This window comes from Lynx canadensis, chromosome D4 (assembly GCF_007474595.2).
Source record: "Lynx canadensis isolate LIC74 chromosome D4, mLynCan4.pri.v2, whole genome shotgun sequence".
NCBI lineage: Eukaryota > Metazoa > Chordata > Mammalia > Carnivora > Felidae > Lynx > Lynx canadensis.
In genome coordinates this window covers 87227501-87255453 of record NC_044315.2, presented here as the reverse complement: position 1 = coordinate 87255453, position 27953 = coordinate 87227501, and the positions used below count along the sequence as shown (strand labels likewise).

General features: G+C 54.7%; 3 protein-coding genes across 8 annotated transcripts in view; 2 read left to right on the top strand and 1 right to left on the bottom strand.

Annotated features, from left to right (window-relative positions):
* The window catches only part of KYAT1 (kynurenine aminotransferase 1), a 35690-nt gene extending 24100 nt beyond the window's left edge, over positions 1 to 11590 (top strand). For 2 of the 4 annotated variants that reach the window (XM_030293848.1, XM_030293849.1), the window contains exons 2-14: positions 1045 to 1257; positions 3072 to 3130; positions 4980 to 5127; positions 7256 to 7405; positions 7486 to 7572; positions 7799 to 7927; positions 8811 to 8931; positions 9276 to 9352; positions 9489 to 9578; positions 9688 to 9874; positions 9972 to 10051; positions 10813 to 10899; positions 11001 to 11590. In XM_030293848.1, the coding sequence (XP_030149708.1) occupies positions 1162 to 1257; positions 3072 to 3130; positions 4980 to 5127; positions 7256 to 7405; positions 7486 to 7572; positions 7799 to 7927; positions 8811 to 8931; positions 9276 to 9352; positions 9489 to 9578; positions 9688 to 9874; positions 9972 to 10051; positions 10813 to 10899; positions 11001 to 11066 (1377 nt within the window). In that variant the 5' untranslated portion in view covers positions 1045 to 1161 and the 3' untranslated portion in view covers positions 11067 to 11590. The remainder of the gene's footprint in view (positions 1 to 1044; positions 1258 to 3071; positions 3131 to 4979; positions 5128 to 7255; positions 7406 to 7485; positions 7573 to 7798; positions 7928 to 8810; positions 8932 to 9275; positions 9353 to 9488; positions 9579 to 9687; positions 9875 to 9971; positions 10052 to 10812; positions 10900 to 11000) is intronic. The other 2 variants (XM_030293851.1, XM_030293852.1) reach the window with 1 other exon arrangement.
* Positions 11591 to 15875: 4285 nt separating this feature from the next.
* SPOUT1 (SPOUT domain containing methyltransferase 1) lies at positions 15876 to 24147 on the top strand. 3 transcript variants are annotated; one of them, XM_030294430.1, is made up of 13 exons: positions 15876 to 16519; positions 17075 to 17120; positions 17199 to 17232; positions 17437 to 17562; positions 19414 to 19573; positions 19808 to 19897; positions 20018 to 20067; positions 20260 to 20390; positions 21338 to 21410; positions 21516 to 21614; positions 22063 to 22165; positions 22357 to 22504; positions 23417 to 24147. In XM_030294430.1, exons 2-13 carry the CDS (start codon positions 17082 to 17084, stop codon positions 23549 to 23551), a joined length of 1188 nt encoding a protein of 395 aa, XP_030150290.1. In that variant the 5' UTR covers positions 15876 to 16519; positions 17075 to 17081; the 3' UTR covers positions 23552 to 24147. The 3 variants fall into 3 exon arrangements, with proteins under 3 accessions (XP_030150290.1, XP_030150289.1, XP_030150291.1); XM_030294429.1 differs by lacking the exon at positions 17199 to 17232 and having other exon boundaries at positions 15877 to 16519; XM_030294431.1 differs by lacking the exon at positions 15876 to 16519 and having other exon boundaries at positions 16539 to 17120.
* Positions 23558 to 27868, bottom strand: ENDOG (endonuclease G). The gene is made up of 3 exons (XM_030294432.1): positions 26197 to 27868; positions 25048 to 25157; positions 23558 to 23899 (listed from the first exon to the last, which is right to left on the bottom strand). Exons 1-3 carry the CDS (start codon positions 26713 to 26715, stop codon positions 23617 to 23619), a joined length of 912 nt encoding a protein of 303 aa, XP_030150292.1. The 5' UTR covers positions 26716 to 27868; the 3' UTR covers positions 23558 to 23616.
* Positions 27869 to 27953: the final 85 nt, after the last annotated feature.

Genomic DNA, 27953 nt, shown 5'->3' with positions numbered 1-27953 from the left:
CCTTGTGTTCTAGCAATCCAAAGGCATGATCTTATTTAGATTTGGTTTTAGCACAGGAATAATTTGCAGGAGGTGTGTGTGTTTTCAGAGTCAGCACAAAATGTGGGGTTGACTCTCCCTGTGATGTTAGGGGCCATCCATGATCTTCCCCTGGATCTTTTTTTTTCATTAAAGGTAATTTACATTTTGAAAGGGTCACTCTGACTGCTGGGGATGGAGGAGTTGTAGGTGTGAGAGATAATCATGCAAAAAAGCACTTGTGGGGCTCCTGGGTGGCTCAGTCGGTTAAGCATCCGACTTTGGCTCAGGTCATGATCTCACGGTTTATGAGTTTGAGCCCTGCATCAGGCTCTGTGCTGACAGTGCATAGCCTGCTTGGGATTCTCTCTCTCTTCCTGTCTCTCTGTCCCTTCCCCACTTGTGCTTTCTCTCTCTCAAAATAAATAAATAAACTTAGGGGCGCCTGGGTGGCTCAGTCGGTTGAGCGTCCGACTTCGGCTCGGGTCATGACCCCACAGTTGACGAGTTCAAGCCCCTCATCGGACTCTGTGCTGACAGCTCAGAGCCTGGAGCCTGCTTCTGATTCTATGTCTCCCTCTCTCTCTGCCTCTCCCCTGCTCATGCTCTGTCTCAAAAATAAAGGTAAACATTTAAAAAAAATTTTTTTAAGAAATAAATAAGTAGGGGCGCCTGGGTGGCGCAGTCGGTTAAGCGGCCGACTTCAGCCAGGTCACGATCTCGCGGTCCGTGAGTTCGAGCCCCGCGTCGGGCTCTGGGCTGATGGCTCGGAGCCTGGAGCCTGCTTCCGATTCTGTGTCTCCCTCTCTCTCTGCCCCTCCCCCGTTCATGCTCTGTCTCTCTCTGTCCCAAAAATAAATAAACGTTGAAAAAAAAAATTAAAAAAAAAAAAAAAAGAAAGAAATAAGTAAACTTTAAAAAAAAAAAAAAAGCACTTGTTGCCACGCCTCGCACACAGTGACCACTCAGTAAAATTGCCCTTACTGTTGTTGTTGTTGTTGTTGTTGTTGTTGTTGTTGTTGTTAGAGCTGTGTGTGTGGGACCCACGCCCTGGGCTCGGAGCCATTTTCTGGCCAGAGCGTTCTCCTCCCTCTCTTCTGCGCCTGGAGGGGAAGTTGCCCGTGTCCCGAGGCTCTGGGAGACATGTTCAGGAATGCGGCAGCCATCTCTTTACAGCTGATGGGGCCCCTCCAGAGAAAGAAGGCTGGAGCTTCTGTCACTCGGTGCTTGCACCAGACTGTAAGTGCTCCAGCCCCGTGTGATTTGCCGCTTAACCCAGGGCCCCTGGGATCTGGCCTGGTCCTGGCTTCAGAGCTGTGCATGAGCTTCCTCTTTCAGTAAGCCTTCCTGGACTGCAGCCTGGCTGGGGACCCCTCTCTTGCTCTTGCCTCTAATGTAGAACTCAGAGCTTTGCATCTGAACAGTCTGCATTGTGCCGCTGCCTCCCCATCATCCCCGGAGCCCAGCCCCGGGTTCGGGTTCGGGACAAGGTAGGCGCTCAATCGACATTGGCTGAGGAATACGTTATGCAGAAGTCCAAGCAAGAACAGGCACTGTTTCCTCACTTATGCAGTTACCGTCTGACATCCTTGCAGGTCGTGCCTTTGCCCTCCCAAGTTTCCGCGGTTCCCCCGTTATTTTTATCTCCTTGAACCCATTCAACTCCATTCACCTCTTCTGTACTCTCTCTCTCTCTATGCCCCTCCACCCCCTACTCCATACCCCACCTCAAACTTCCCTGAAGTCCACTTTCTATCCCCCACCGCCACCCCAACTCATCTTTGTTCTGTTTTTTTAAGAAATTAAAAAAAAATTTTAATGTTTATTTTTGACAGAGAGAGACAGACACGAGTGGGGGAGGGGCAGAGAGAGAGAGAGAAACACAGAATCCGAAGCAGGCTCCAGGCTGTCAGCACAGAGCCCAACGCGGGGCTCGAACTCACGAACTGTGAGATGATGCCCCAAGCCGAAGTCGGACACTCAACCGACGGAGCTATCCAGGCGCCCCCCCAAACTCTTTTTTTTATCTATTCGTACATGGTCACAGAAAAGTGTATGTATATGCAAATATATATTAGGGGACATCTTTTACAAAACACAATTACATACCGCACATGCTGTTTTGTAGTCTGTTTTATTGATGTCAGTATAATACATTAATAAATATTATAAAAAGTGATTTTCTCTGGCACCTGGCTGGTTCAGACAGTAGAGCATGTGACTCTTGATCTCGGGGTTGTGAGGTTGAGCCCCACACTGGGTGTAGAGATTTTAAAAATATATATGTATATATTAGGTATATTTTATAGATGAGAAAATCACATTACAAATATATATATGTATATATATATATATATATATATATGGCCACAGTTCAGTGTTCACAGAGTGTCTCCTCTGTTCCAGGCCCTGGGACAGCTCACGATCTGGGGAAAGGCAGACAAAAAACTATGAGCCGGGACCTTATGGCCTAGTGGGAAAAGCAGACCAAAACGAACAAACAAAAGCAGAAAACAGGCAGTTGATATGCTGTGATAGAGGAGGATGGGATACTGTGGGAGCAGAAAGAAGGCAAGGAAATCTGGGGGAGATCAGGGAAGCCTTCCTGGAGGAGGTAACACCTAAGCTGAATCCTATATATATATATATATATATATATTTTTTTTTTTTTTTTTAATGTGATTTTCTCATCTATACAATGAGCCCAGCAAGATTGTTCTGAGTTTAGCCAGACCTCTGTAAGGGAACCTGCTGCTGTCACCTTTACCTTTGTGCTTCTCCTGCCCTCTTCCCCCTTCCTCTTGCCCCTCCTCCTCAGCCGGCCTGAATCTGGTCCGAATCTGGTCCATTTCAGAGCACGAGGAGTCCAGACGGGCAGGTTGGGCCAGTGAGGCTGTTGGGATGGGGCGGAGCCAGGTGCGAGGGTTGGCTGGAGCCCATCCTGCTATTGGGGAGTAAGGATCTGCATCTGCCCCCCAGAGGGGCGGGGACTGTGGCCAGAAAAGATCTGCACGTCCACCACTCTGACTTTCTTCTGCTCGCTCTGTCTTCAGCTCACCATGGCCAAGAGGGTGCAAGCTCGCAGGCTGGACGGGATTGACCACGACCCATGGTGAGCTCCGCGGGGCTGGGGAGGTGTGCGGGTGTCCCGTCAGGCGTGGGGGCTTGGGGGCGGGGCGGGACGTCCCTGGGTTTGCAGGAACTCAGCGGAACCCAGGAGGGCCCCCTGCCTTGCCAGGACTGTGAGATTTGCAGCCACGGCCCGTGAAAGGTGAGACTTGAAGCAGCAGACCTGGGTTCGAATCTCAGCTTCACCCCCACTTGGCTGTGGCGGGGGTGGGGGTGCGGGTGCAGGTACAGTGACTCATGTGCCTTATGTAGCCTTACGAAAGCTACCGCCATTACCCAGGCACCCGGCTCAGGGCTTTCCACGGATTTTATTTCACACTTAGTACGGAGTAAGAGAAGGTGAGATACAGGCAGCTCTTTACTGGGCATTTGCCGAGGTTAATTTCTTTTTTCTTGACTTGTTCTAAATATGAAAGGAGCATGTGCCCACTGTTACTACTGACACAACGGATTGCAGTGGGAAGGTGTGTAAGAAAAATGTAGGGAATCTTCTTAATCCCTCCCTGCCTTTGGCCAGCGGCATTGGCCTGTACTTAAAAAAAAAAAAAAAAAAAATGTTGGTAGTTGTTTTTATAAAGCATGGGACCGTTTTTTCTTTCAAACTCCCCTCGTGAAGGCTGCCGCCTTCAGTCCTCTGTCTGAGGGAGGCTGGGCAGCCTCGCAGGCTTTGGCAGGTAGGATAGAGTCCAACTTGGAGGGAGGAAATGACAAGGAGGCAGGATGGGAGAGGGGGCAGTACTCTTTCCTGGCTCACAGACCGGCAGACTCTTGGACCCAACACCCCCACTGAGGCCAGGAGAGGTCAAGTCTCATGCAAAGGCAGGGCAGAGCAGGAGCGGGCCTGGGGGGTACATATGGGGCAGGTGGGGGGGGGGGAGGGGAGGGGCGGGTGCTAGGAGGATGAGACCAAGAGAGTCAGGACAAAAAAGGGTCCCAGGTTCCTGCTGACCCGAGGGTGGTGGCCTGGGGATCAGGACCTAAGAGACCCAACCCAGAGGGCAGCTGGACTCTGTAGGGCATTTGAGCCTGGCTGTCCCCTGTCCCCATCACCCAATCACCATGGAATGTCCACCAGCTGATTTTGCCTCTCAGCTCTGCTATTAGCTGCTGTGTGACTCTGGGCAGGTCACTAGCCTTTCTGAGCCTCAGCAGCTCTGTGTATCTTCAGAGGCATTGTGGGGCTCTGGGAAGAAAAGGACGGATTTTCGTTGGAACAGTTATTTATTGTTATGCAAATTCAACTCGGCCAAGCCTGACTCCTCTGCTCCCAACCAACCCGCAGACCACACACCAGCCTCCTCAACCAGCCTCTCAGCCTCTCCCTCCATTTCCCTGGAGAGGTGGCCACCAGGTAGGGCCAGAAGAAAGGTTGTCGGAGGCCAGAAGTGGCTGATGGGAGGCCTGGTGGTCCAGCTGTGGTGCCGACAGATGCACTAATGGTGTGTGAAATCCGCCTGCGGAGACTACACAAATATTTCCAAAGAATAAAGTGGGATGAGGCAGGGCAGGATAGGCTGGGAAGTCCTGTGATTGACCACACCGGAAGGAGAATACTGATTCCATGTTTGTGCTCCATGGGTTTGTGATGTGAGCATTTCTTACCATGGATCCTGGTCGGAAAGTTGGAAATCCCGGGGGGCTGAGATGTGGGATTGGTACAGTGCTTGGCCCACCCGACCTCAGATCAGGGACCTGTGGGTCTGGACCCTCACGCAGGTCTCGGGCTGGGGCAGGTGCCAGCTCTCCGGTTGTTCTGGAATGAGCCCAGTGCATCATCCTGTCCTGGAAGCAGGTCCAGGCGGGCAGGTGCTGACTCTCCATTTGTTGCTCAGGGTGGAGTTTGTGAAAATGGCCAGTGAATTTGATGCTGTGAACTTGGGCCAAGGCTTCCCCGACTTCCCACCCCCAGATTTCGCTGTGGAAGCATTTCAGCACGCCCTCAGCAGCGACTTCATGCTGAACCAGTACACCAGGGCATTTGTGAGTCTCCCAGCCCCGTCCAGAGCCCCGGGACACAGGTCTCAAGGAAGCCCCCGGGAGGAAGGGGCAGAGCCCAGGGAATTGAATGTGGCCACAGTTCAGTGTTCACGGAGTGTCTCCTGTGTTCCAGGCCCTGGGACAGCTCACGATCTAGGGAAAGGCAGACAAAAAACTATGAGCCGGGACCTCATGGCCTAGTGGGAAAAGCAGATTAAAACAAACAAACAAAAGCAGAAAACAGGCAGTTGATACGCTGTGATAGAGGAGGATAGGATACTGTGGGAGCAGAAGGAAGGCAAGGAAATCTGGGGGAGATCAGGGAAGCCTTCCTGGAGGAGGTAACACATAAGCTGAATCCTGAAAGGCACGCTGCTGGTTGATTTGACTCTAAGTCCAAACTCTTCTGGTCAAGGTCACAGAGTAAAATATCCACCAGTTCTTGGAGTAAAGGTCCCTCTGGCTCCACCATTCAGAGATAACCACGCCCAACAGTTTGCTACTTTGCTGAAGAGTGTTTAGACTTTTAAACTTTTTAACTTTTTAAAGTGCTTATATAAACACACACACACACACACACACACACACACACCCCTAACATGTGAGGTTTGCATTTTTTTAATCCAAATGGACTCATATACTGTAATATTCTGTAACCTGTTTATTTCACTAAACATCGTGTCATGGGCAACTTGCCACGTCAGAATAGCCAGCATAGCCTCATTCTTTTTATTTTTCAACGTTTATTTATTTTTGGGACAGAGAGAGACAGAGCATGAACGGGGGAGGGGCAGAGAGAGAGGGAGACACAGAATCGGAAACAGGCTCCAGGCTCTGAGCCATCAGCCCAGAGCCCGACGCGGGGCTCGAACTCACGGACCGCGAGATCGTGACCTGGCTGAAGTCGGACGCTTAACCGACTGCGCCACCCAGGCGCCCCCCTCATTCTTTTTAATGGCCACATGGTATTCCATTGCTTAGCTGTGCTATAATTTATTTAACAAGCCCTGCACTGATGGGCTGGCTTGGATATCTCACTATTATAAGCAATGGCACAGTGAATATTTCTGCACGTATATCTTTGTACACCCGTGTGAGTGTTTCTCTTAGATCCCTGGAAGTAAAACTAGAGAATCAAAGGGTCTAAGCATGTAAACATGTGGTAGACATTGTCAGATTGCCTTCCAAAAAGGTTTACATCCCCACCAACAGACTGGTCGCAGACCTGGCAGGAAAGTTCGTTCTGTAGAGAGACCACCCATTTGTCCTAGACTCTTGCCAATCTTTTTAATACTGATATTATATTCTTATAATATTAGAGCAATCTTTCAATGTTGCTTTTATTTGCTTTTCCTCAATTATGTGTGTATTGGGCATCAACACTTTTTCTTTCATGACCTACTTCATTTTTTTCGTTTAGGTATATATCTTTGTCTTGTTGTTTTGTAAGAGCTCTTTATATATTAAACATCTTACCTCCTTCTCTTAACTTGCAATGTTTGTCTTTTAATTTTGCTCATGGTATATTTTCCTGTACAGAAAATTTTCTGTGGTCAAATCTGGTTTAGTGGATTATTTAGTTAAGTTCTAGACCGCGGGTTTCAGTCACTTGGCTTAGCCTCGAGTGTTTTATAAGTGTCCTCAGCAAACAAGCGTACAGATACAACCTTCCTCTCAAAGCAGGGTGCTTCCAAAGCCGTGATGTAAAGGCCTATTCCTGCACCTCGACTGTGCATGACCTTGAGCAAGTCATTTCCTGTCTCTGAGTCTCTGTTTTTCTACCAGTCGAATGGTGGGAATCATGTCTTGCAAGGCTGCTGGGATGATCAGATGGCACGAATGTCCTTAAACTGAAATTGTGGAGTTGCCGCTACTGTGGGGCTCTGTTGGACTGTGCTCCGCGAAGGCACGCGCTCTGTCTGGGTCTCCACCAAATGCCAGCCCTGGGCATTGGGACCGCACAGAACAGGCTTGATGACAAGCACTGGTAGGGGAGATAAAAGAACTCACCCAACTTGAGCCAACATTGCCTCAGGCCTATTGCTAGAAAGTGCTAGAACCGCCTGGATGCAGCTGAGCGGGAGGGTGGGCCCAGGCCGAGCCAGGGGGCTGACCACTGCTGTCCTGGCAGGGTTACCCACCCCTGACAAAGATCCTGGCAAGTTTCTTTGGGAAGCTGCTGGGACAGGAGATAGACCCACTCAAGAACGTGCTGGTGACTGTGGGTGCCTATGGGGCCCTGTTCACAGCCTTCCAGGCCCTGGTGGAAGAAGGAGACGAGGTGAGTGATCGAGGCTCGGGCCCGGTGGGGATGAGGGTCGGGGGCCGTACTGATCCCAGCTAATCAGATCCTTTCGCTAGGTCATCATCATTGAGCCCTTTTTTGACTGTTATGAACCCATGACGTTGATGGCGGGGGGTCATCCTGTGTTTGTGACCTTGAAGCCGGTGAGGACGCTGGTTGGGGTGTGGGAGGCGGAGGGGTCCCAGGGGTGTGCTGTGTTGGCTCCTGGGAGGTGGGAGAGAAGGAAGAAAAGGAGGCCAGTTTCTCCAGGATGGGGGAGGCGTATCCAGAGTCCCCGAGGAAAAAAGGACTGTGGGAAGGAGGGTCAGATCCCTGGAGCTGAATGTCATGTTGGTAATTATTGCCACCACACCCCACCTCCTCTTACAGGGCCCCACTCGGGATGGGGAACTGGATTCCAGCAGCAACTGGCAGCTGGACCCCACAGAGCTGGCCAGCAAGTTTACCTCTCATACCAAAGCCCTAATTCTCAACACACCCAACAACCCTGTGGGAAAGGTACCTGAGAGAACTCCTTCCGGGGGCCCCTCCAGACTGGGTTCATGTCTTTGCTGTGTCGGGCGCCTCAGTTTCTTCATCTGTGAGATGGGAGGTCAACCTGTAATATAAGCTGAGGACCGAGGTCCCAGGGACAGGGGCAGGAATCCCCAGGGAAGTGGGGCAGGCTGGGTGTCTCCATGACCTCCCTGGGACCCTGGGACCGTGAACTCGCCTTTCGGAGTGTCTTCTCACGGGTAAAATGGGAACGTGACGGAACCGATGTAGAGGAAAATCCAGTCTTCCAACTGGGTGTCTCTCCTCTCACACAACCACTGTGCTTACCACACTCTGACCCCGGACTGGGGGAGAGGGGGGTCCCACATGCAGCAATTCTGCAACACCAGCTGGAGTAGCGTCAGGTCCCGCAGGTTAGGGCTCCGTCCCACAGGGCTGCCCACCCTTCAGGATGAGGGTGGGGCTGAAAATCCCAAGCTTCTAATCACAGATCTTTCTGGTGACCGGCCCCATCCCAGAGCCACCCTGGTGCCTACCCAGGGTGTTGCCTCATTAGAACAAAAAACAGCGCTCTTATCACTTGGGAATTTGGGAGGGTTTCGGGAGCCCTGTGTCGGGGACGGATGGGGGTCCGAGATCAAATATTAGGACAAGATAGGCTCCTGGCGCTCTTGTTACTGAGAGATTTACGAGGGTTTTAGGAGCGCTGAGCCAGGAACCTGGTGTAGAGACCAGTATGTATATTTTCCGTCATCTGGCAACAGACCTCCCGGGGTGAGAGTTGCCGGGATTCAATGAGATGGGGTGGAAGGGCCCTTGGCCGTGGGTTGGCAGTACCTCCTCATCCCTCTGAGCAGGCCTCTCGGCTCGGGGTCGGTCCCCACAGGTGTTCTCCAAGGCGGAATTGGAGCTGGTGGCCAGCCTGTGCCAGCAGCATGACGTGATCTGCATCGCCGACGAGGTCTACCAGTGGCTGGTCTACGACGGGTACCAGCACGTCAGCATCGGTGAGCCAAGCCAACCTGGGTGCCCGCGTTTCCCCCTGGACTTTTGTGGCTGGGCCCCGGAGCCCAACCCGGAAGTCAGTGCCAGCCCGGCCAGTTCGGACCCGTGGGTCTGGAGCCCCACCGGTCAGGTAATCTGGGGCAGCGGCCTCACCTCTCTGAAAACGGGGTGGCACAGTGGTGCCGCCTCCAGGGCTGCCATGAGACATGCGCTAAGTTCGGTAAATAGCTTATTAGCACGTGGAGTCCAGAGTGTTGCGAGCCCGCGTGCCCACCGGGGCCCAGCCGCCGCCCCTCCCCTGCCCCTCCCCCCGGGCTCAGCAGCCGCTCTCTTTGACCTTGAGCAGCCAGTCTTCCTGGTATGTGGGAACGCACCCTGACCATTGGCAGCGCTGGCAAGACCTTTAGCGCCACTGGCTGGAAGGTGAGTCGACGAGGGTAGGGGTACCGCCGCCCGCCGTGATCCTGGGAGGCCGGGTGAGGCTGCCCTCCCTGGGGACTGAGAAGGGGTGTGGTGAGGCCCCGAAGGGCCTCACCGCCTCCTCGTGTTCCTGGGCCAGGTGGGCTGGGTCCTGGGCCCGGACAGCCTCATGAAACACCTGCGCACAGTGCACCAGAACTCTATCTACCACTGTCCCACGCAGGGTCAGGTGAGGAGAGGCAGGGGACCCCCGCCGCGGGGGGGAGGAGCAACGACAGGCCCCAGGCGGCCCAAGGGTGGGATCGGCCCCAACCTGTTTGTCCCTCCACCCTCCCCAGGTGGCAGTGGCCCAGAGCTTCGAGCACGAGCAGCTTCACTTTGGCCAACCCAGCAGCTACTTTGCGCAGTTCCCGCAGGCCATGCAGCGCACCCGTGACCAAATGATATGCAGCCTGCAGTCTGTGGGCTTGAAGCCCGTGGTCCCCCAGGGCAGCTACTTCTTCATGACAGACATCTCAGACTTCAGTGAGCCAGACTGGCCAGGCTGGGCGGTGGGGGGGGGGGGGGGCGGGGAGGCGGCCCTGGAGGCCGCCCAGGGCTCAGCGTGGCTTCTGTCTCCCAGAGAGCAAGATGCCCGACTTGCCTGGTGACGTGGATGAGCCCTACGACAGACGCTTCATCAAGTGGATGATCAAAACCAAGGTGGGTCTGGGACGCCTGGGTGGCTCAGTCGGTTAAGCTTCTGACTTCGGCTCAGATCGAGATCTCACGGTCTGTGGGTTCAATCCCCGCGTCGGGCTCTGTGCTGACGGCTCGGAGCCTGGAGCCCGCTTCGGATTCTGTGTCTCCCTCTCTCTCTGCCCCTCCCCTGCTTGTGCTCTATCTCTCTCATTCTCAAAAATAAGTAAACATAAATAAAATAAAATAACATCTTAAAAGAAAAAAAGAACAAGGTGGGCCAGGCTCTGCCAGGGCACCTGTGTGTGGTTTTACAGGCTGGGCCCAAATCCAGCCCAGCCTCTGCCCTCAGCCCTGGTACAGGAGTGTGTCTATGTCAAGGAATGGGGAGTCTGGAATTTGCAAAAAGACACCGTGCGGGCTGGCAGGAATCCCTGCCCTCTCTCGGCCTCAGCCTTCCCATCTGTGCAGTGGGTGCAGAGTTGGCTCGTTAACTACGAACTCAGCCAGCTCCGAGCTCTGACCCTAAGTTTTATTTCCTCTCTTGCTCTGCCCTAACCTGCCACGTGGTGCTCCCCTCTCCATTTCCCCTCCCTGTGTACTACCGGGAGGGACCGAGAACCATGCTCTGGGATTCTTTGCCTCTGACCTTGACCCAGCACCGGAAGGTGCTCCACTGAATGTTCCTTCTTTCCCCCACCCCATCGAGAGAAGCTCTCTGTCCCCAGAGCCAAGGATTACCCTGCTATGGGGCTGTGTTGAGACGTGGGCTTCCTCCTCCCCAGGGCTTGGTGGCCATCCCGGTCTCCACCTTCTACAGCGTGCCTCATCGGAAGATCTTTGACCACTATGTCCGCTTCTGTTTCGTGAAGGTAAAGGACGGGGTTTTTGAGGGGAAAGAGGGCCCCCTCAAGCTCCCCGCGGCCCACTGGTGGTGTGGGGAGAGGGGCTGGACCGATCTGTGTTGGTGCAGGATGAGTCCACACTCCAGGCCATGGATGAGAAGCTGCAGAAATGGAAGAAGGAGCTCAGGCCCTGACACCACCTGCTCGGCCCTGCCCCACCTGGTTCCCGCGGGCTCTGCCAGGCTCTGCCTTTGTCCGGGTTTCAGCCATTCCCAGGTTGGGCTTAGATGGAGTGGGGGGGGGCCCTTCTCTGGGACACAGGATGTCCCCCGGGCAGAGCCCTCTTTCTTGATCTTGGTGGATTCGGGAGCACTTTACTACAGTGCCTATATTCCTGTCCTGGTGGTGAGGTGTACCCCAGCCAGGCCTCTCCCTGCTCCTCCCTGGGTGGGGTGATACAGTCCTGGGCCCCCTCTGTATTTTTCCCAATCTTGTCTGAGGCTCAGTGGACAGAGTCCAACAGGGTACTGGCCTTGAGTCCCAGCCCTGCCCTGGCCCCAGCCCTGCACTGGCCCCAGCCCTGCACTGGCCCCAGCCAAGGCTTTAGCATCCCTCCCTTTCCTTATTTAACCTTCACTTTGGGAAGCGGTCTCTAGGCTTGAGTCCTCAAGCCAGTACCTTTCACCCGTAATAAAGTTTTAAGTTATTTAGACCCTTATTTCCTGCTTCTCTCTGCTTCACACTCTGGTGCTGATCGACTTGGTCAGCATGGAAGGCACCTTGGGCACCTGGCTGGCTCAGTCAGCAGAGCATGTGATTCTTGATCTCCAGGTTGTGAATTCAAGCCCCACATTGGGCATGGAGCCTATTTAAAAATTAAAAAAAAAATAGGAAGGCACCCAGTGAACCTTAGCTCCCAGCCCCTCTTTGTACAAATGTGTTTTGTGGAGTAAAACTGAGGCCCAGAGAAGGGCAGAGACTGGGGACTTGTCTGACATCACAGTTAGGTAGTCAAAACCAGTCAAAACCAGTTAGTCAAAACCTAGTTAAAACCAGGCCTGGAACCCAGGGCTCAGATGGTTGTGTGTCCCTGGGGTATGCGTGCATGTGTATGGGAGACAGGGGCCCCAGCTGAGTGTCTCACAGGGAAGATACAGTCCTACCCCACAGGGGTCAGAGTCCAGGGCAGGAGGGCCAGGGAGTTTAGACAGAAGGGGAAGGAAGTAGCTTCTTGTTTTGTACTCCTGTGTGCTGGGAGCCTAGATGCCCACCATCTCATCAAACAATCCTTCAGGATAGGAGTTACTCTCTGTATTTTACAAATGAGGAAGCCACGTTGGAGGTGATGTGAGTTGCCCAAAGCCATCGAGCTGGCAAAGGTAGAAGCGAATTTGCTCCCAGGCGTGGGCCTCTCGCTGGGAAGTCACAGTCACGGTAGCTCCGAGTTCATTTGGAACTCTTGAAGCTGCATTACACGGCAGGCCCAGGTGTCTGCTCATGTGATACATGTATTCGTAATGGGAATGTATGATACAATAAAATGTACTTGGTGTTTGTCCTTGGTTCCTGGCACAGAGCTCCTAAAACCCTTGGAATTCCCTGAAAGATAGGACTCGTCCTTTGTTCGTAATTATTATTCATAATAAGCCCCTTTGACTATGTCTTTAGAGGGTCAGAACTTTCAATACTAACTCCTGAGGGAGGAGAAAGAGACCAAACATTGGGTTCAGTCACTTGGCCAATGATGTAATGAATCGTGCATACGGAATGAAACCCCACATAAAAACCCTGAATCAGTGAGGCTCAAGGAACTTCTGGGTTGGTGAACACATCTGATGAGCTGGGAGGGGGGTACATCAGGAGAGAGCATGGAAGTTCTTCCTCCCCCAAGACCTTACTCTGTGTACCTCTTCCATTTGGCTGTTCCTGTGTTGTATCTGTTGTTTTGTTTTGTTTTGTTTTGTTTTTTGTTTTTTAAAGTAGGCTTCATGCCCCGTGCAGAGCCCAATGCAGGGCTTGAACTCACAACCCTGAGATTAAGACCTGAGCTGAGATCAAGAGTCAGATGATTTCTTTTTTAATTTTTTTTTTTTTTTGAGAGAGAGAGAGAGGGAAGGGGCAGAGAGAGAGCAGGAGGGGTACTGAGGATCAGAAGTGGGCTCTGTGCTGACAGCAGACAGCTTGATGTGGGGCTCGAACTCACAAACCACAAGATCATGACCTGAGCAGAAGTCTGACGCTTAACGGACTGAGCCACCCAGGTGTCCCAACATTGTATCCTTTATAATGAAACCGTGACTGTTAAGTATAGCACCTTCCTGGGTGCTATGAATCATTTCAGGGAATTACTGAACTCCAGGCAAATGGTGGAAATGCCCAAATTTGTAGTCATCCAAGTAGAAGTATGAGTAGCCTAGAGCCCCCACTTGCTGATGGCATTTGAAGTGGGGGGCATTCTTGTGGGACTGAGCCCTTAACCTATAGGATCTGTGCCACCTCTAAGTACCTATTATCAGAATTGAATTGAAAAGTAGGACACCCACGTGGTGTCAGAGAATTGCTGCTGGAACACATTTTGAGCTAGGACATAATACACTTCCCTCCTTCTCCATCCAAGCTGTGGCTTCTTAGTACTACCACAGTTCCAAAGTCAAGATCGTGACACAGAATACCAGCTCAGAGGCTCAGGCTTGGAGCCCCTTTGCACATACATAGCCTGACGGTTAAGAAAGTCCCCAGTGGGGCAAACCCATGGATCTCACGGGGAGAACCATCCCAACCAAAGGTTCCATGTCTCACGAGCCAATCCAAAATCTGCCCAAAGCTGAAATCTGTGATTCTACAGAAGTTTGAGATCTTAGACTGAGTAACCTCAGCCAGCCTGAGGAGGCAGATCGGACTTAGACGCAGAACCAGAGGGTGGAGGGAGGAAATGGTGGAATAAACACAACCCTTGTAATGTCAACACATACATTGAATTAGAAATTAGTCTTTCCTTGGGGCACCTGGCAAAACATACAACTTTTTTTTCTTTTTTTTAATGGTCTATTTAGTTTTGGGAGAGAGAGAGAGACAGAGCATGAGCAGGGGAGGGGCAGACAGAGAGGGAGACACAGAATCTGAAGCAGGCTCCAGGCTCCGAGCTATCAGCACAGAGCCCAACGCAGGGCTCGACTTCGTGAACCGCGAGATCATGACCCAAGCTCAAGTGGGCCACTCAACCGACTGAGCCACCTAGGCGCCCCAAAACATACGCCTCTCCACATTGGGGGTGTGAGTTCAAGCCCCATGTTGGGCCTAGAGCTTACTTGAAAAATGAAACGGTGAGGGGCGCCTGGGTGGCTCAGTTGGTTAAGCGTCCGACTTTGGCTCAGGTCATGATCTCACAATCCGTGAGTTCGAGCCCTTCTGACAGCTCAGAGCCTGAAGCCTGCTTCGGATTCTGTGTCTCCCTCTCTCCGACCCTCCTCCGTTCATGCTCTGTCTCTCTCTGTCTCAAAAATAAATAAACATTAAAAACAAAAATGAAACGGTGGAAGCAATCAAATGTCCTTCAAAAGAGGAATGGATAAACAAACTGTGGCATAACCATGCAACGAAATGGTCTCCAGCAACAGAAAGAAATGAGTTATCAAGCCACGAGAAAACATGACAGAAACTGAAATGCATTTTGCTTCGTGTAAGGATGTCTGAGAAGGATACATACTTTCTGATTCCAACTATTATGACATTCTAGAAAAGACAAAACTATGGGGCGCCTGGGTGGCTCAGTCGGTTAAGTGTACGACTTCAGCTCAGGTCATGATCTTATACTCCGTGAGTTCAAGCCCCGCGTCGGGCTCTGTGCTGACAGCTCGGAGCCTGGAGCCTGCTTCGGATTCTGTGACTCCTTCTCTCTCTGCCCCTCCGCCTCTCACTCTGTCTCTCAAAAATAAATAAACATTAAAAAAAATTAAAAATATTGCTTCTCGGCCTTTTGGCTAAGATCAAGCGTAAAAAAAATTAAAAAAAAAAAAAAAGAAAAGACAAAACTACAGAGACAGTAAAAAAGATTAGCAGTTGGGACACCTGGTTGGCTCAGTCAGTTAAGGGTCCCACTCTTGATTTGGGCTCAGATCATGATCTCATGGTTCATGGGTTCGAGCCCAGTGTCAGGTTCTGCATTGACAGTGTGGAGCCTGCTTGAGATTCTCTCTCACCCTCTCTCTCTGCCCCTCCCCAGCTCTCTCCTTCTCTCTCTCAAAAGAAATAAACATTAAAAAAAAAAAAAAAAAGACTAGTGGTTGCGAGGGGCTTAGAGGAGGGTAAGCGGAACACAGGGTTTTTAGGGTAGTGAATTCATTTTGTTTGATACTGTGATGGTAGATATGTGACATTATGCCTTTGTCAAAACCTATAGAATGTACAATACAAACCTAATCTAAACTATGAACTTCAGTTAATAATATTGCATCAGTATTGGTTGATTAATTGTAATAAAGGTACACACTAATGCAAGATGTTAAAAATAGGGGGAGGGGTACCTGGGTGGCTCAGTCAGTTAAGCATCCGACTTTGGCTCAGGTCATGGTCTTGTGCTCTGTGAGTTCGAGTTCTGCGTCAGGCTCTGTCCTGATAGCTCAGAGCTGGGAGCTTGCTTTGGATTCTGTATCTCTCTCTGTGCTCCTCCCCCGTGCGCGTGCACGCGCACGCGCTCTCTCTCTCTCTCGCTCTCTCTCGCTCTCTCTCAAAAGCAAATATTAAAAAAAATTGTTTTAAAATGGGGGGAATGAGTGGTGGAGAAGGGTTATATGGGAACTCTGTACCATGTGCTCAATTTTTGGTAAACCTAAATTTGCTCTAAAAAATTAAGTCTCTCTTTTTTTTTTCATTTATTTACTTTTGAGAGACAGAGACAGAGCACAAGTGTGGGAGGGGCAGAGAGAGAGGAGACAGAATCCCAAGCAGGCTCCACGGTCTGAGCTGTCAGCACAGAGCCCAAGGAGGGAGGAACCGTGAGCTCAGGACCTGAGCGGAAGTCGGCCACTTAACCAACTGAACCACTCAGAAGCCCCTAAAAAACTAAGTCTCTTATGGGTGCCCAGCTGGCTCATTCGGTAGAGCATTAGACCTCAGGTGGGGAGTACAAGCCCCACATTGGGCATAGGGCTTACTTAAATTAATAAACTAAAAAAATTTTAACAAGTCTGTTAATTAAAAGAGAGTAAACGAACGAATCTATAAAAGAGTTGGATTAAATTATCTCCAAGGTCATTTCCAACTCTGACTCACACTCCAGCTCTGGGCCTCAGGGTCCCCAGGTAGAATAAAATCAAGATGAGTTTTGAGTGCCGCTCGTGCAGAAACGGCGGGCGACTCTCGAGCCGTCCACGGGTCCAGGACAGCACTACACAACCTGCCCTTTTGGCCCCGAGCCCTCCGCAACTGGCCCCCAGACCTCGGCCCCCAACTCACTGCGAGGGCTCATCCCAGCCCAAGCGCTCGCGGAGCAGGCAGAGGCCCGGGCCACGCCCCCGCGCGCCATTGGCTCTCCGATTGGACGGCTGGGAGGAGGTGTGGCCGGAAGGGGTGAGTCTGATTGGCGGGGCGGGGCCGACGGTGAGCGGCGAACATGGCGGAGCGTGTCAAGAAGAGGCCCTGCGGCCCGGTAGGTGGCGGGAGGTGCGGTCCCGGGCAGGACGGGGCGCGGGGGCGCGAGAACGAGCCGCGCGGGGGCCCGTGGCGGGGCAGTGCCGTGTTTCCCGTTCCCTGCTTGTCGCTGACCCGAGGCCGGAAGCCCCGAGGTGCCGCATGCTCGTGGCCGCGTGCGCCCCTGCCTGGATGAGCACCCAGGGTGGGTGCAGGGCCCGGACAGCGTCAGGTAACCCAGGTAACTCGAGTCCTTTCGTGGCGTATCGCTTCTGACTCCCAGAGTGACAGCAGGCAGGTTCTTTTTCCCTGAGCCTGTTTCGTCTTCTCTCCGTTGACACCTCATTCAACAACTTGTTGGATGCTTACTATGTGCCAGACCTGGTATTAGGCCCTAGAGTATAGCGGATCCCTTCCCCCCGACGCTCTCCCTAGAGTGGCAGTGGGGGGGGGGGTGTGCCTCACCACCCCCATTTTACAGGCAGGGGGCAACTTCGGAGCAGAAAGTTGCCCCCCCCCCCCCCGTTGTGATCATTCAGCCTCACTCCTATACCTCTTCCCGTTTCTTCTCCAGGGTGAACATGGCCAAAGGGTCGAGTGGCGAAAATGGAAGCAACAGAGTAAGTAAGGGGGCTGGGTGGGGGCTGGGTGGGTGGGTGACGGGGGGATCCGCTGAACCTTGCCCAATGCCACTCCAGCAGTGCACTGCTGAACCCTGTGGAGAGCCACCAGGTCTGTCCGCTCTGGGTCCCACAGCACCCAAAATGGGAAAGAAGGGGCCAGAAGCCCATATGGCTCCTCTGGCGGCTGCTCACTAAACAGCGCTGGAGAGCCCAGGCTGAGCCCTACTGAGACGGCACCATCTCCCGGACTGCTCCGCGTCGCTCTCCCTCCAAGCCCTCTCCCCGCCACCAACCCAGATGTCCTCCCATCCAGAGAAAGAGGAGAAAAAGAAGTGGAAGGACCTCAAGCTGATGAAAAAACTGGAGCGGCAGCGGGCCCAGGAAGAACAGGCGAAGCGCCAGCAGGAAGAAGAGGCTGCTGCACAGAGGGAGGACCAGGGTGAGCAGGCTGGGTCCTGGGCGGGGCAGCCAGTGTCCTGTCTGGGAGGGGCCTTAGAGACCAGTGGGTGTAGACGTCCTGATGGAGAAACTGAGGCCCAGAGACTGGGAGAGACCCGGAAAACTGAGTCCTAACCTCCTACTTAGGTAGGTTTAAATCCTGTGGAGGGAAAGTGTCACATATCATAACTTTCTATCTCCAGAACTCATCATCATCATGACGGTGGTTTTTCACTTTTTTATCGAGCACTTTGTGTGCTTTAATTTAGTTTTTCATTTACTTATTTTTATTTTACTTTATTTATTGATTGATTTATTTAATTTTTTAAAAGTAAGGTCTATGCTCAACGTGGGGCTTGATCTTACCACCCTGATATCAAGAGTTGCATGCTCTACTGACTAAGCCAGCCAGGCGTCCTTTATTTTGATTTTATAATAGAATTTGGGGGTTTTTGGGGGGAGAGGGGTTGCCTGGGTGGCTCAGTTAGTGGAGCATCAGTTGACTCTTGGTTGCGTTTTGGTCATGATCTCACGATCTGTGAGGGCTCTGCGCTGACAGTGTAGAGCCTGCTTGGGATTCTCTCTGTCCCTCTTGCTCTGACCCTCCCCCCTCATGCTCGTGCTCTCTTTCTCTCTCTCAAAATGAACATTTTTTAAAAAGAAACGATTTCTTTAAAAAAGGATTTGTCTTTTTATATCATTAAATAATAGCTGCTCAAAACAATCTCCCTTCCTGGGGCACCTGGGTGGTTCAGTCAGTTAAGCATCTGACTCTTGGTTTCAGCTCAGGTCGTGATCTCACGGTTCGTGGGATCGAGCCCCACATCTGTGCTGTGAGCACAGAGCCTGCCTGGGATTTTCTCTCTCTCTGCCCCTGCCCTGCTCTTGTGCAAGCTCACTCTCTCTCTTTCTCAAGATAAATGAACTTAAAAATAAAATCTCCCTCCCCACAAAAATATAGACAACTAGAAAGAAGAAAGAAAAAATTCCAGCAAACGTTGCAGTGAAAGTTTCTCCAGATATTATGTTGTACCCACTTATACATATGCAGAGAACATACAGATACAGTTTTATAAAGTGAGACCACTTTATCCGTGAGCTTCTGGACCTGGTTTTTCTCATCCCACATTGAACCCTGGGTGTCCTTGCACATCGGTACATCTGGATCTACCCTAACAAATTGTGTCTTTTCTCCTCGTCTAGACCCAAACCTCAGGAGGGTTAGGACATCATAACCTCTAAGCCCATTGGTGACCAGTGGTGACGGTGACAGTGGAGACAGAAACTGAGCATGTCAGCTGTTTTACACACCGGGGAAGCCCTTCATGGGTGTTCCCTCCTGTGGCTCCCATTGGACGACTGCGGGAGGGAAAGTATGGTGGTCCCTCTAGAGCTAGACAGCCTGAACCCAGATCTCGCTGTCTTGCTTTTTGTGTGACCTTGGGCCACAGGTTCTCCATGTCTCTATGGGTATCATGGTAATACTTTTTAGGGTTACTGGGTAAATGCACACATATAAAGACGCTAATAATAGCTCTCTTTATTATCCCCATTTGACAGCTGGTAATGGAGGCGGTAAGGGGCAGAGCCAACATATGAACTTAGGCCAATGTCTCTAACCACTCCCAGTCTTACCCAGGGGTGTGCCCTGCTCATGGGAGTCTTGGAGACCACTGGGTCCGTTTTCTTCTTGGGGAGATTGAGGCCTGGAAAGGGGAGTTGGATCTGATTTGCTGACCTCAAAATTCCTCCCAGAGGGAAAATTGTCTAACTCTGAGCCCTGGGATTAGAGGAAGTGAAGGGAGAGCACAGCCCTGGCCCCTCTGACCACGAACAACCCTCCCCTGCCCAGGTCGGCCTTACACCCTGAGCGTGGCCCTGCCAGGCTCCATCCTGGACAACGCCCAGTCACCGGAGCTTCGCACCTACCTGGCTGGCCAGATTGCCAGAGCCTGCACCATCTTCTGTGTGGATGAGATTGTGGTGTTTGATGAAGAAGGCCAAGAGGCCAAGTGAGGAGCCATCCAACAGGGCACCCGGGCTCAGGGAGGAGGGAGGGGCCGCTAGGACTGGCTTTGCTGCATTCTTTTTGCCTCCTGCTTGCCTGGGCTGAGAAATGTCTGAAATGCCCCCAGTGAATCTGGCGGGAAGAGTCGCAAAGCAGGGGACCACAGAGGTCAGACTGGGTGGAGGAGCTCTCGAAGGGAGGGCAGTAGGCTCTGGAAGGCCTGTCTTTCTCTCTCCAGGACTGTGGAGGGTGAATTCAGGGGCGTTGGCAAGAAGGGGCAGGCGTGCGTGCAGCTGGCCCGGATCCTGCAGTACCTGGAGTGTCCGCAGTAAGGGGGTGAAGGGCAGACTGGCCTGCGCGTGGTGGGGTGGGGCAGGGTGGTGAAGGTGCAGGTCAGGCAGGAGGTGGCCTCCCCTGGGAACTTTCTGAGATCTGCGTTCTTTGCTAGGTACCTAAGAAAGGCGTTCTTCCCCAAGCACCAGGATCTCCAGTTTGCAGGTAAGGCCGGAGTGGGGACTGACCCCCATTTCCCATGGATCACCCCCCAGACCCCGAGAAATTGCTGTGCCGGTGGGAGAACGGGCCCAGGCAGGGCAAGGCCTGTGCGTGGTGGCAAGCGGCAGGTCTGTGGCAGACCTGAGGCTTGGGACTCCATACCACCGTGTGCTTTTGCACCCCTTCTACCCACAGGGCTTCTGAACCCCTTGGACAGCCCTCACCACATGCGTCAGGATGAGGAGTCCGAGTTCCGAGAAGGCATCGTGGTGGACCGGCCCACCCGGCCAGGCCACGGGTCCTTTGTCAACTGTGGCATGAAGAAGGTAGGAATTGGGAGGGTGGGTTGAGACATACATTGGGGACATACCCTGGCTATGGAAGGCAGTGGGGAGCCCTGGACCCAGGCATCTGTGCCTGGTCTTCCTCCACTGATGCAGGTTTCGGCCAGAGAAGTGCCCCACAACAGGGCTCAGTAGATCAAGCCAGGAACAGATCGACTGTTTCTTGAAAACTAAATGAACAGGAGATAGTTCGAACCATGCTCAAACCCAACCCAGCCCAACCCTGCAGCAGCGAGTCCAGAATCCCTCTGGGGCAGCTCCAGCGAGGATGCAGACCCACCCTGGGCCGCCTGGCTACGCTCAATTCTCCTGGAGTCAGAGGCAGAAACACTTCCATGTGTGGGGTCCCCTCTCCCCACAAAAAGAGCAGACCAGGATGACCCAGACCCTGACCACAGACGAAAGGAGAAAACACGAGAAGCGTCTAAAGGGAAAGAAAGTGCCCCATGTCCTGAATTCAGAATTGGCATGAGACGCAGACATCAGTTGTTCTCCATCACAACTCCCACTTACCTCATGCCCGGCCTTGGGCAGTATAGCAGTAGCTGCTGTTTATGGAGAGTTTCCTGATTGACAGATGAAGAGAGCGAGGCTCGGAGAGGCTATGTGGCCTGCTCAAACTGCTACAGCTAGTAAGTGGCATGGCCACTTCTGTTCAAAGCAAAGACTGGGATCTCATCTCACGGAACACTGCCTATTCTGTGCCAGGCCCAGAGCATTCATCTCTGCCCAGTGCCCTGGGGTAGTCATCTTGCACGAATGGTCTCTTGTGAGCAGGTCTGGCGCAGGTGCCGGAGAAAGGGAATGGAGTTTGACCTGGACCCCTTAGGTACCTGGCCAGCCCCCCCCCATGCCCCCACACCGGGGAGAGCAGTGACCCCTGCTGGTCCTGTGGGGAATAGCACCCATTTCTCCTGGCTTCTCCCTAGGAGGTGAAGATTGACAAGAACTTGGAGCCTGGACTTCGGGTGACCGTGCAGCTGAACCAGAAGCAGCTCCCAGGTATCTGGAAGCTTCCCAGCGTGGCCAGCATTTGGGCTCAGAGCCGCCTCCTTCCACCTCCTTGTCCCTCACCCCATCTTCACAGCCTCTCCGCTTCATCTGCAGAAAGCAAGACCTACCGGGGGAAAGTCGTGTCTTCGCAGGACCCTCGCACCAAAGCCGGTCTCTACTGGGGCTACACAGTCCGGCTGGCTTCCTGCCTCAGTAAGGACGGAGTTTCCTCGTTTGAATATCTGGCCTCTCTCTGGGAGGCTACAGAGAGCTTTGCCTGACCCAAAAGGCAGACTAGGGGCTTTGTCCTACCACCTTACTGTGTGACCTTAGGCAAATGCCTTTCCTTCTCTGGGCCTCCGTCTCCCTGAGTGCGCTGCCTGGAATATTGTGAAGGACCTCTGAGAGAAAGGATTGTGATCGATTAGTAATGTCTGCCGTGGGGCTGGGAATAGGACATAAGGACAGATAGGAGTTCTGAGAGCTCCTTCCTCCCCTCCCTCCACTTGGTTTCCCCAGTCTAGCACAGGCATGGTCTCCTGGACTTCCCAGGAACAGTGGAGGGCCTGGGTGTGCCTCCCTTGCCTGAGTCCCCTTCTCCATCCCTCCCCCAGGTATACATATACACATAGCTAAGTGGCTATGTGGGTCTCTCCCCCAGGTGCCGTGTTTGCTGAGGCTCCCTTCCAGGACGGGTATGACCTGACCATTGGGACATCAGAGAGAGGCTCAGATGTGGCGTCTGCCCAGCTTCCCAGCTTCAGGTGGGTATAGCCTGGGGCAGGGGCCGGGGAAGGAGGAACGAGCTGGAAACAGTCTGGGGTGGGGGGGTGATGTGCAGAGCTCTACGGGCCGAGACCCTACTGCATACCAGGAGGTGGGGACTGAGTGCTCTGGGGAGCTGCATGCAGTGTGGCCTCAGCGAGCAGTCACTGATCCCCTCTTATGGGCACAGGCATGCTCTCGTGGTGTTCGGGGGCCTCCAGGGGCTGGAAGCTGGAGTGGACGCGGACCCCAACCTGGAGGTGGCTGAACCCAGCGTCCTCTTTGATCTGTATGTCAACACGTGCCCCGGCCAGGGCAGCCGCACCATCCGAACCGAGGTGAGCCCGGTGAGCCCGTCTGCCTCCCCGCTCTAGCCCCAGGCCGTCCTCCAGGTTCTGCCACCAGCCAGGGGTGTGTCCAACGGGAGTGCGGCTCTCCCCCGCCCACCCTGCTCAAGGCTGTCTCGAGCCAGCCTGCCCCGGAGATGGGTTCCTCACTACCTCAGTCTCTGACCACAGCAGATTCCAGCAGGGACCGCGTATGAGTGAGCAGGGAGTCAAGAACCCTGGGTGCTCGTGGCCCTCCAGCTGCTCCCAGGCTGGGTGACCCAGGAGACCCTGGCCACCCCCACCCTGGGCCTCGGTTTCCCCAGCTGTACTCTCTGTGTTGCACTTCCTCACGCGTGACGGTGGTGGGCAGGGCGGTCCTTCCCACTGGGCCTCACTGGCACCTCAGTCCTGTTGGGGCGCAGTGTGTAGCTAGCTCTGGGAGCCTCAGTCCTGAGCATCCGTGGAACCCGTGGGCCCACTTGTGAGGCCAGCACAGGCAGCACACTGTAGGCACTTGGCTTCCATTACTGTCAAAGGGTGGGGAGTACACAGGTGGACTGCCTCAGTCTGTCCCCAGGGGTCCTGCAGGGGCCACACCCTCCCAGCAGGAACCCCCCACACCCACCCTGTACCAGGGGCTGAGAACTGCCTGTCGCCTCCGCTAATCCTGACCCTGGGAGGCAGGTATTATTCTGACCATCCTCTCTTTAGAGGGAGACACTGAGGAACAGAGAGGCAAGGCCCTTCCCTGGTGGGGCATGCAGCCAGCCGGGGTCAGATCAGCAGGGTGAAGCTGAGCCTGCTCTGAACTTCCTCGGGGCTCTGCTGAGGGCAGCAGGCCCTGGGGGGTTGGGCACTGCGAGGCTGGGGGCCGGGCTCCCTCCAGCCTCCCGGGCCCCAGCCTGTTGCTTTCCTCTCCAGGAAGCCATCCTCATTTCCCTGGCCGCCCTGCAGCCTGGCCTCACCCAGGCGGGGGCCCGTCAGGCCTACGACAGCAAAGCAGCAGCAGGGAAGCCAGAGGTTCCTGGGGTTCCCCCGGGACAGATGCAGCCGTGACTTGCCTCCAGAAATCACCACCTTTAATGCAGCCCCGCCCCCGCAGTCTGGCAGGGCTGTGGCCTTCACTTGCTGCCTGCAGTGACGGCCTTTAGGCTGCCTGCCCGTGCCAGAATATTTGGCACGAAGAGCAGCCCCGAGGCCCGCTCAATGCTCTCGATGGGCACCAGGAAGCGCTCCAGCGGAACCGCCTCGTCCACGGGAGCGTTGGGCATCACGTAGGAGCGGAGTTCGATTTGCCCGCCTGCGGCCTCCAGGATCAGCACCTTGAAGAAGTGGGTGGGCACCGCCACGTGGTTCTTCCCGATGACCTGATACTTCACATAGGACTTCCCGTCAGCCTCCGTCCTGCGGGCAGAGCCGGGCACACATGGCCTTTCAGGGCTCCCAGGGCGTCTGGTCAGACCCACGGCTGCTGCCCTGACCTGACTTCCAACTTGTGTCAGCCTGTAGGACTGCCACCTCAGCGCAAGGCTTCCGTGCCCTTCTTGGCTCCCCAGGCTCCCTGCAGGGTGAACACTCTCCTACCCTGTTTTCCTCGTGCCCAGCACTGGGTCAGGCAGGACGGGTGACAGCAGTAAACGTTACTCAGAGAATCGGGCCTTGTGGACATTCACCTTCGCTCCTGCAGACACGTGCTTACGCTCTACCTACCCCTGTGGAGGGCGAGCACCAAGTGGGCAAGGCCCATGAGCCCTGAATCCCCTGTGCCAGCACAGGCACTGGTGTCCGGAACACTGGCCGGATGACTTCCAGTCTTCCCCGTGTCAGCAGGCCGTCGAAGGCACTTGCAGTGACCATCCCCCCCCTTTGACTCCTAAGCAACCACGAGGTAGGTAGTGGCTATTATCCCCATTTTACAGGAGAGGATATTGAAGTCACTTGCCCACTCCTCTAGAGATCAGGTGATAGGCCCTGGATTCCTTTTCAGGCCTGTGGGCCTTGCCGTAACCTTTTGCCTCTATCTCGATCTTCAGTACGCCAGGAAAATCACTGAGCATGCCCAGAGGAGCTCAGTCCCTTCCACCTGGGAGGCAGGGCTACAGAGGGCCCAGAGTGGAGGCTCAGGGTCAGGGAGAGGGAGTTCTAACCCTGGCTCCAGGGTGAGGAGGGTGAGGAGGATTGTTCCAAGCAGAGGAGACCGAAGGCAAGAGCCTGACCTGACGAAGGCTTTTCTATCTGGGTAGAACGGAGTCGGGTGCACATGTCAAGAGGTGAGGTAGGAGAGAGGAACAGAGGCAGATTTGGGGCCTGGTGCCATGCACAGAGGAGACACGGTCTAGGTGGGTACCCGACAGGTCTCTGGCTGTAGAAGTGGAATTAGGGGGCCTAAAGTAGGGAACGGACAGGCTTGTGAAGAAACCAGATAACGTGACCTGGCACTGAGTGTGGACCCAGGGGCTGAGGCAAGCCTGAACGGTGAGAGTGGCAGGAAGGGGCCTCTAGGGAACGGGAGGCCCTGGCATCCCCAGCCCCCACTCCAGCTCTAGCCTTACCTGGGCAGGAAGAGCGGCCCTGTGCACACATAGACATTTTGGTAGGTGCGGGTCAAGCTGCGGCTGTACTTTTCCAGGTTGTTCCAAGCATTCTGGTTGAGGTGGGGTACCTGGTTGGAGACGTGGGGCTCAGAGGCTGGGGCTGGGGCCCTTCCCCCACTGTCAGAGGGCGGGAACTGACACCAGGCTGGGACAGTCCAGCGGGGAGTGGGGTGGGCAAGCATGCTGAGGAAAATGAGGTTCAAGGAAGGAGAGATTCCTTGAGGCCACCTGGCCATGAGGGTGGAGCTAGAGAGAGCTGGGGGGGGGGGGTGCCAGCCTGCCCCCGTCTGGAATGGGACAACCAGCATCCCAGGATCAGAAATGCTTCTCAGCTGCAAAGGGCTCTGCTAAGGAAAGGGGCACTTCTCCCTCTTCAGAGAAACAAGCCTCCCGGCCAGTCCCCAGGGGCTCATGGGAAGGCCAGTTCTCCAACCCTACCCGCTCCTTTGCCAGTTTGAACCACATGCAAAGCCTGGCTGGAAGTCATGGATTGCTCCTGACTCCGTCCCTTGAGCTCTCCAATGTCCTAAATGAGCAGGGGACTGCGGCCCTAAAAGAGCAGAAGTCAGAAGGGAGGCTCAGACCCCAGGGACTTCACGCAGAGCCCCAGGTCAAGTCTCCAGGCCCCGCTGGGAACAGGCCTAGAGGCAGGGCACACAGTGACTGCTAACCGCTGACTATGCTAGTTATTTTCCTTAGACTCCTGTAAGGCTGGCAGGGTAGGGACAATGGCTGAAAACCCAGGTTCCTCCAGACAGACTGCCAGGGTCTCCTGCTGTGTGACAGTGGGCCAGTCGCTTTGCCTCTCTGTGCCTCAGTTCCCTCATTACAGATAGTACTGCTTGCCATGGACCAGGAAGCGGGCTCAATACTCGTTTGCACTGTCTTCGGTTCCTCGGCGCTACTGCGAGAAAACCGAAGCCCAGGGAGGTGCCCAGAGGCCCACAGTTAGGGTCAGACTGCAGAGCGGGTGCTGGGCGCCCCCGTGCTCGGTGCCTCCCGCCTGGGGCGCGCGGGGTGAGCAGCCAGGCGCCAGAGCCGAGCGCGCACTCGGCAGCTCCCCCGCTCGAGAGGCGAGGCGAGCGCGGGTCGGGGCGCGGGCGCTACCTGGGGCGCGACGTTGCTCAGGTAGAAGGTGTCGTCCATGGCCTTCTGGCTCCAGCGGTGGTTGGCGGCGGCGGCGAGGTGGCCGCGGTCGAAGCCGCTGCCGCGGTAGTCGGCGTTGGTGGCGCGGTGGTACGCGTGCACCGAGTCGTCCTCGCGGAAGTCGCACGAGCGGCGGTCGCCGTCGCCGCAGAGCCGCTCGGGCCGCAGCTGCTCGACCACCCAGAGCGCGCAGCGGGTGCGCGGGTCGTAGCACAGCACGTACGACTCGCGGCTCTTGAGCTGCGCCAGCCCCGGCAGCCCGTACTTGGCCAGCTCGCCGGGGCCGCCGCCCGCCGGGGTCCCGGGCTTCGCGGGCACCGCGGGCAGCTCGGCCGCCGCCGCCACGGGCAGCACGGGCAGCCGGCCCAGGAGCCCCGGCGCCGCCCTCGCGTCCGCCCGCCGCCGCCACCGCCAGCCCTCGGCCGCCGCGCCCAGCCCCGCGCCCAGCGCCAGGGTCAGGCCGGCCCGCAGCGCCCGCATGGCGGGGAGCGCGGCCCGCGGCGCACGGGGCACCCCGCGACCTCCGGCGGCCGACCCGCGAGCCTCTTAAAGGGGCCGCGCCGGCCTGCGGGGCCCACGGCGGGGCCGGGTAGGGGCGTGAGGGAGGGGTGCGATGCCGGTCGCGTCCACTCACGAACGTTTCGAGGAACAGGGGACCCCAACAGAGCGGGCCAGACCGGCGCGTAGCGTAAGTCCCGGCGTCCTTTCTTTGCCCTTTTAAGACGTGCACAGGAGGGGGGGGGCGGGGGGTGGTGGCACGTGTCACCTCTCCCCTGGCTCGCGACTGGCTGCCGCCGCCCGGCTCCGCCCCGCCCCGCCCCCTCCCAGGGCTGCCACGAGGGACCCTCCTCCGCGCGAGCCGCAGGAGCTCCCACTTAGCGCCTAGGAAGTGTCCGGCAGCTTCCATCGCGAAGTGACTTAATCTTCACGAGAGGAAGCTCCTAGTTGGCAGAACAAGGAAACAGGGCCATGACCCCAGGTCTGCCTGACACCAAAACCTACCCTCCCAACCATTACACCGTAAGTCAGGAGTCCTAGGACACTGGCAAGTGTTTTAACAGCCCGGGTCAGGACAAGGATGCAAGCGGCTGACGCTAACTGCGGGTTGGAACAGAAACTGGTGATTCCCGAGGGCAGTTTGGCAGTATGTATAAACGCCTTAAAAAGGTTCATACCTTTCAACCCACTTAGAGGACGGAGCTGGGGAAATGAATGGGGAGTGCAAGGAGTTTAAACAGGAAAACTTCCCCACAGTATTACTCGTAATGGAGGCTGGAATAAGCAAAATACAGGGGTTTCAGACATGTTTAGCATACTAGAATACTCTATAGCCCACGAATACATTTTAAAATCATACAGCAACTTGCTTACCACCTAACATGAGAGGGGAGAGGGTACACAAAACTATCAGAAAATGACAACAATGTAGCAAAGACAAACATGCTCCCAGTGATGTCTCTACATTGTGGTTATGAATTATTTCTTGAGGTTTTGTCAACCTCAAAAAGAACTTGCTGCGTCATCCACTGTGCAGTACCCCCTTCCCTGGCACCCCGCCTTTTCCTCAGCGACAAACTGCAGGTGGTTGAACTACAAGACTTGAACGGACTCTTCCAACAAGAGGTTCCTGGCCTTGTTCTCTGCCCACTTTCAAGAGCCTCTTGCTCCACCCCCACTCAGATTTCCCCTGAGGCCTCAAAGGTGTCAGCCCGTCACAG

Bases quoted from the DNA above. Each gene is read 5' to 3' on its own strand.
- ENDOG (XM_030294432.1), bottom strand. From the start codon at position 26,715: ATGCGGGCGCTGCGGGCCGGCCTGACCCTGGCGCTGGGCGCGGGGCTG. The intron at 25,158-26,196 runs GTAGCGCCCGCG...GTCTCCAACCAG, and splicing joins TGAGCAACGTCGCGCCCCAG to GTACCCCACCTCAACCAGAA. The intron at 23,900-25,047 runs GTAAGGCTAGAG...CTCTGCCCGCAG, and splicing joins GGGCCGCTCTTCCTGCCCAG to GACGGAGGCTGACGGGAAGT.
- SPOUT1 (XM_030294429.1), top strand. From the start codon at position 16,484: ATGGCGGAGCGTGTCAAGAAGAGGCCCTGCGGCCCG. The intron at 19,574-19,807 runs GTGAGGAGCCAT...TTCTCTCTCCAG, and splicing joins GAAGAAGGCCAAGAGGCCAA to GACTGTGGAGGGTGAATTCA. The intron at 22,166-22,356 runs GTGGGTATAGCC...TTATGGGCACAG, and splicing joins GCCCAGCTTCCCAGCTTCAG to GCATGCTCTCGTGGTGTTCG.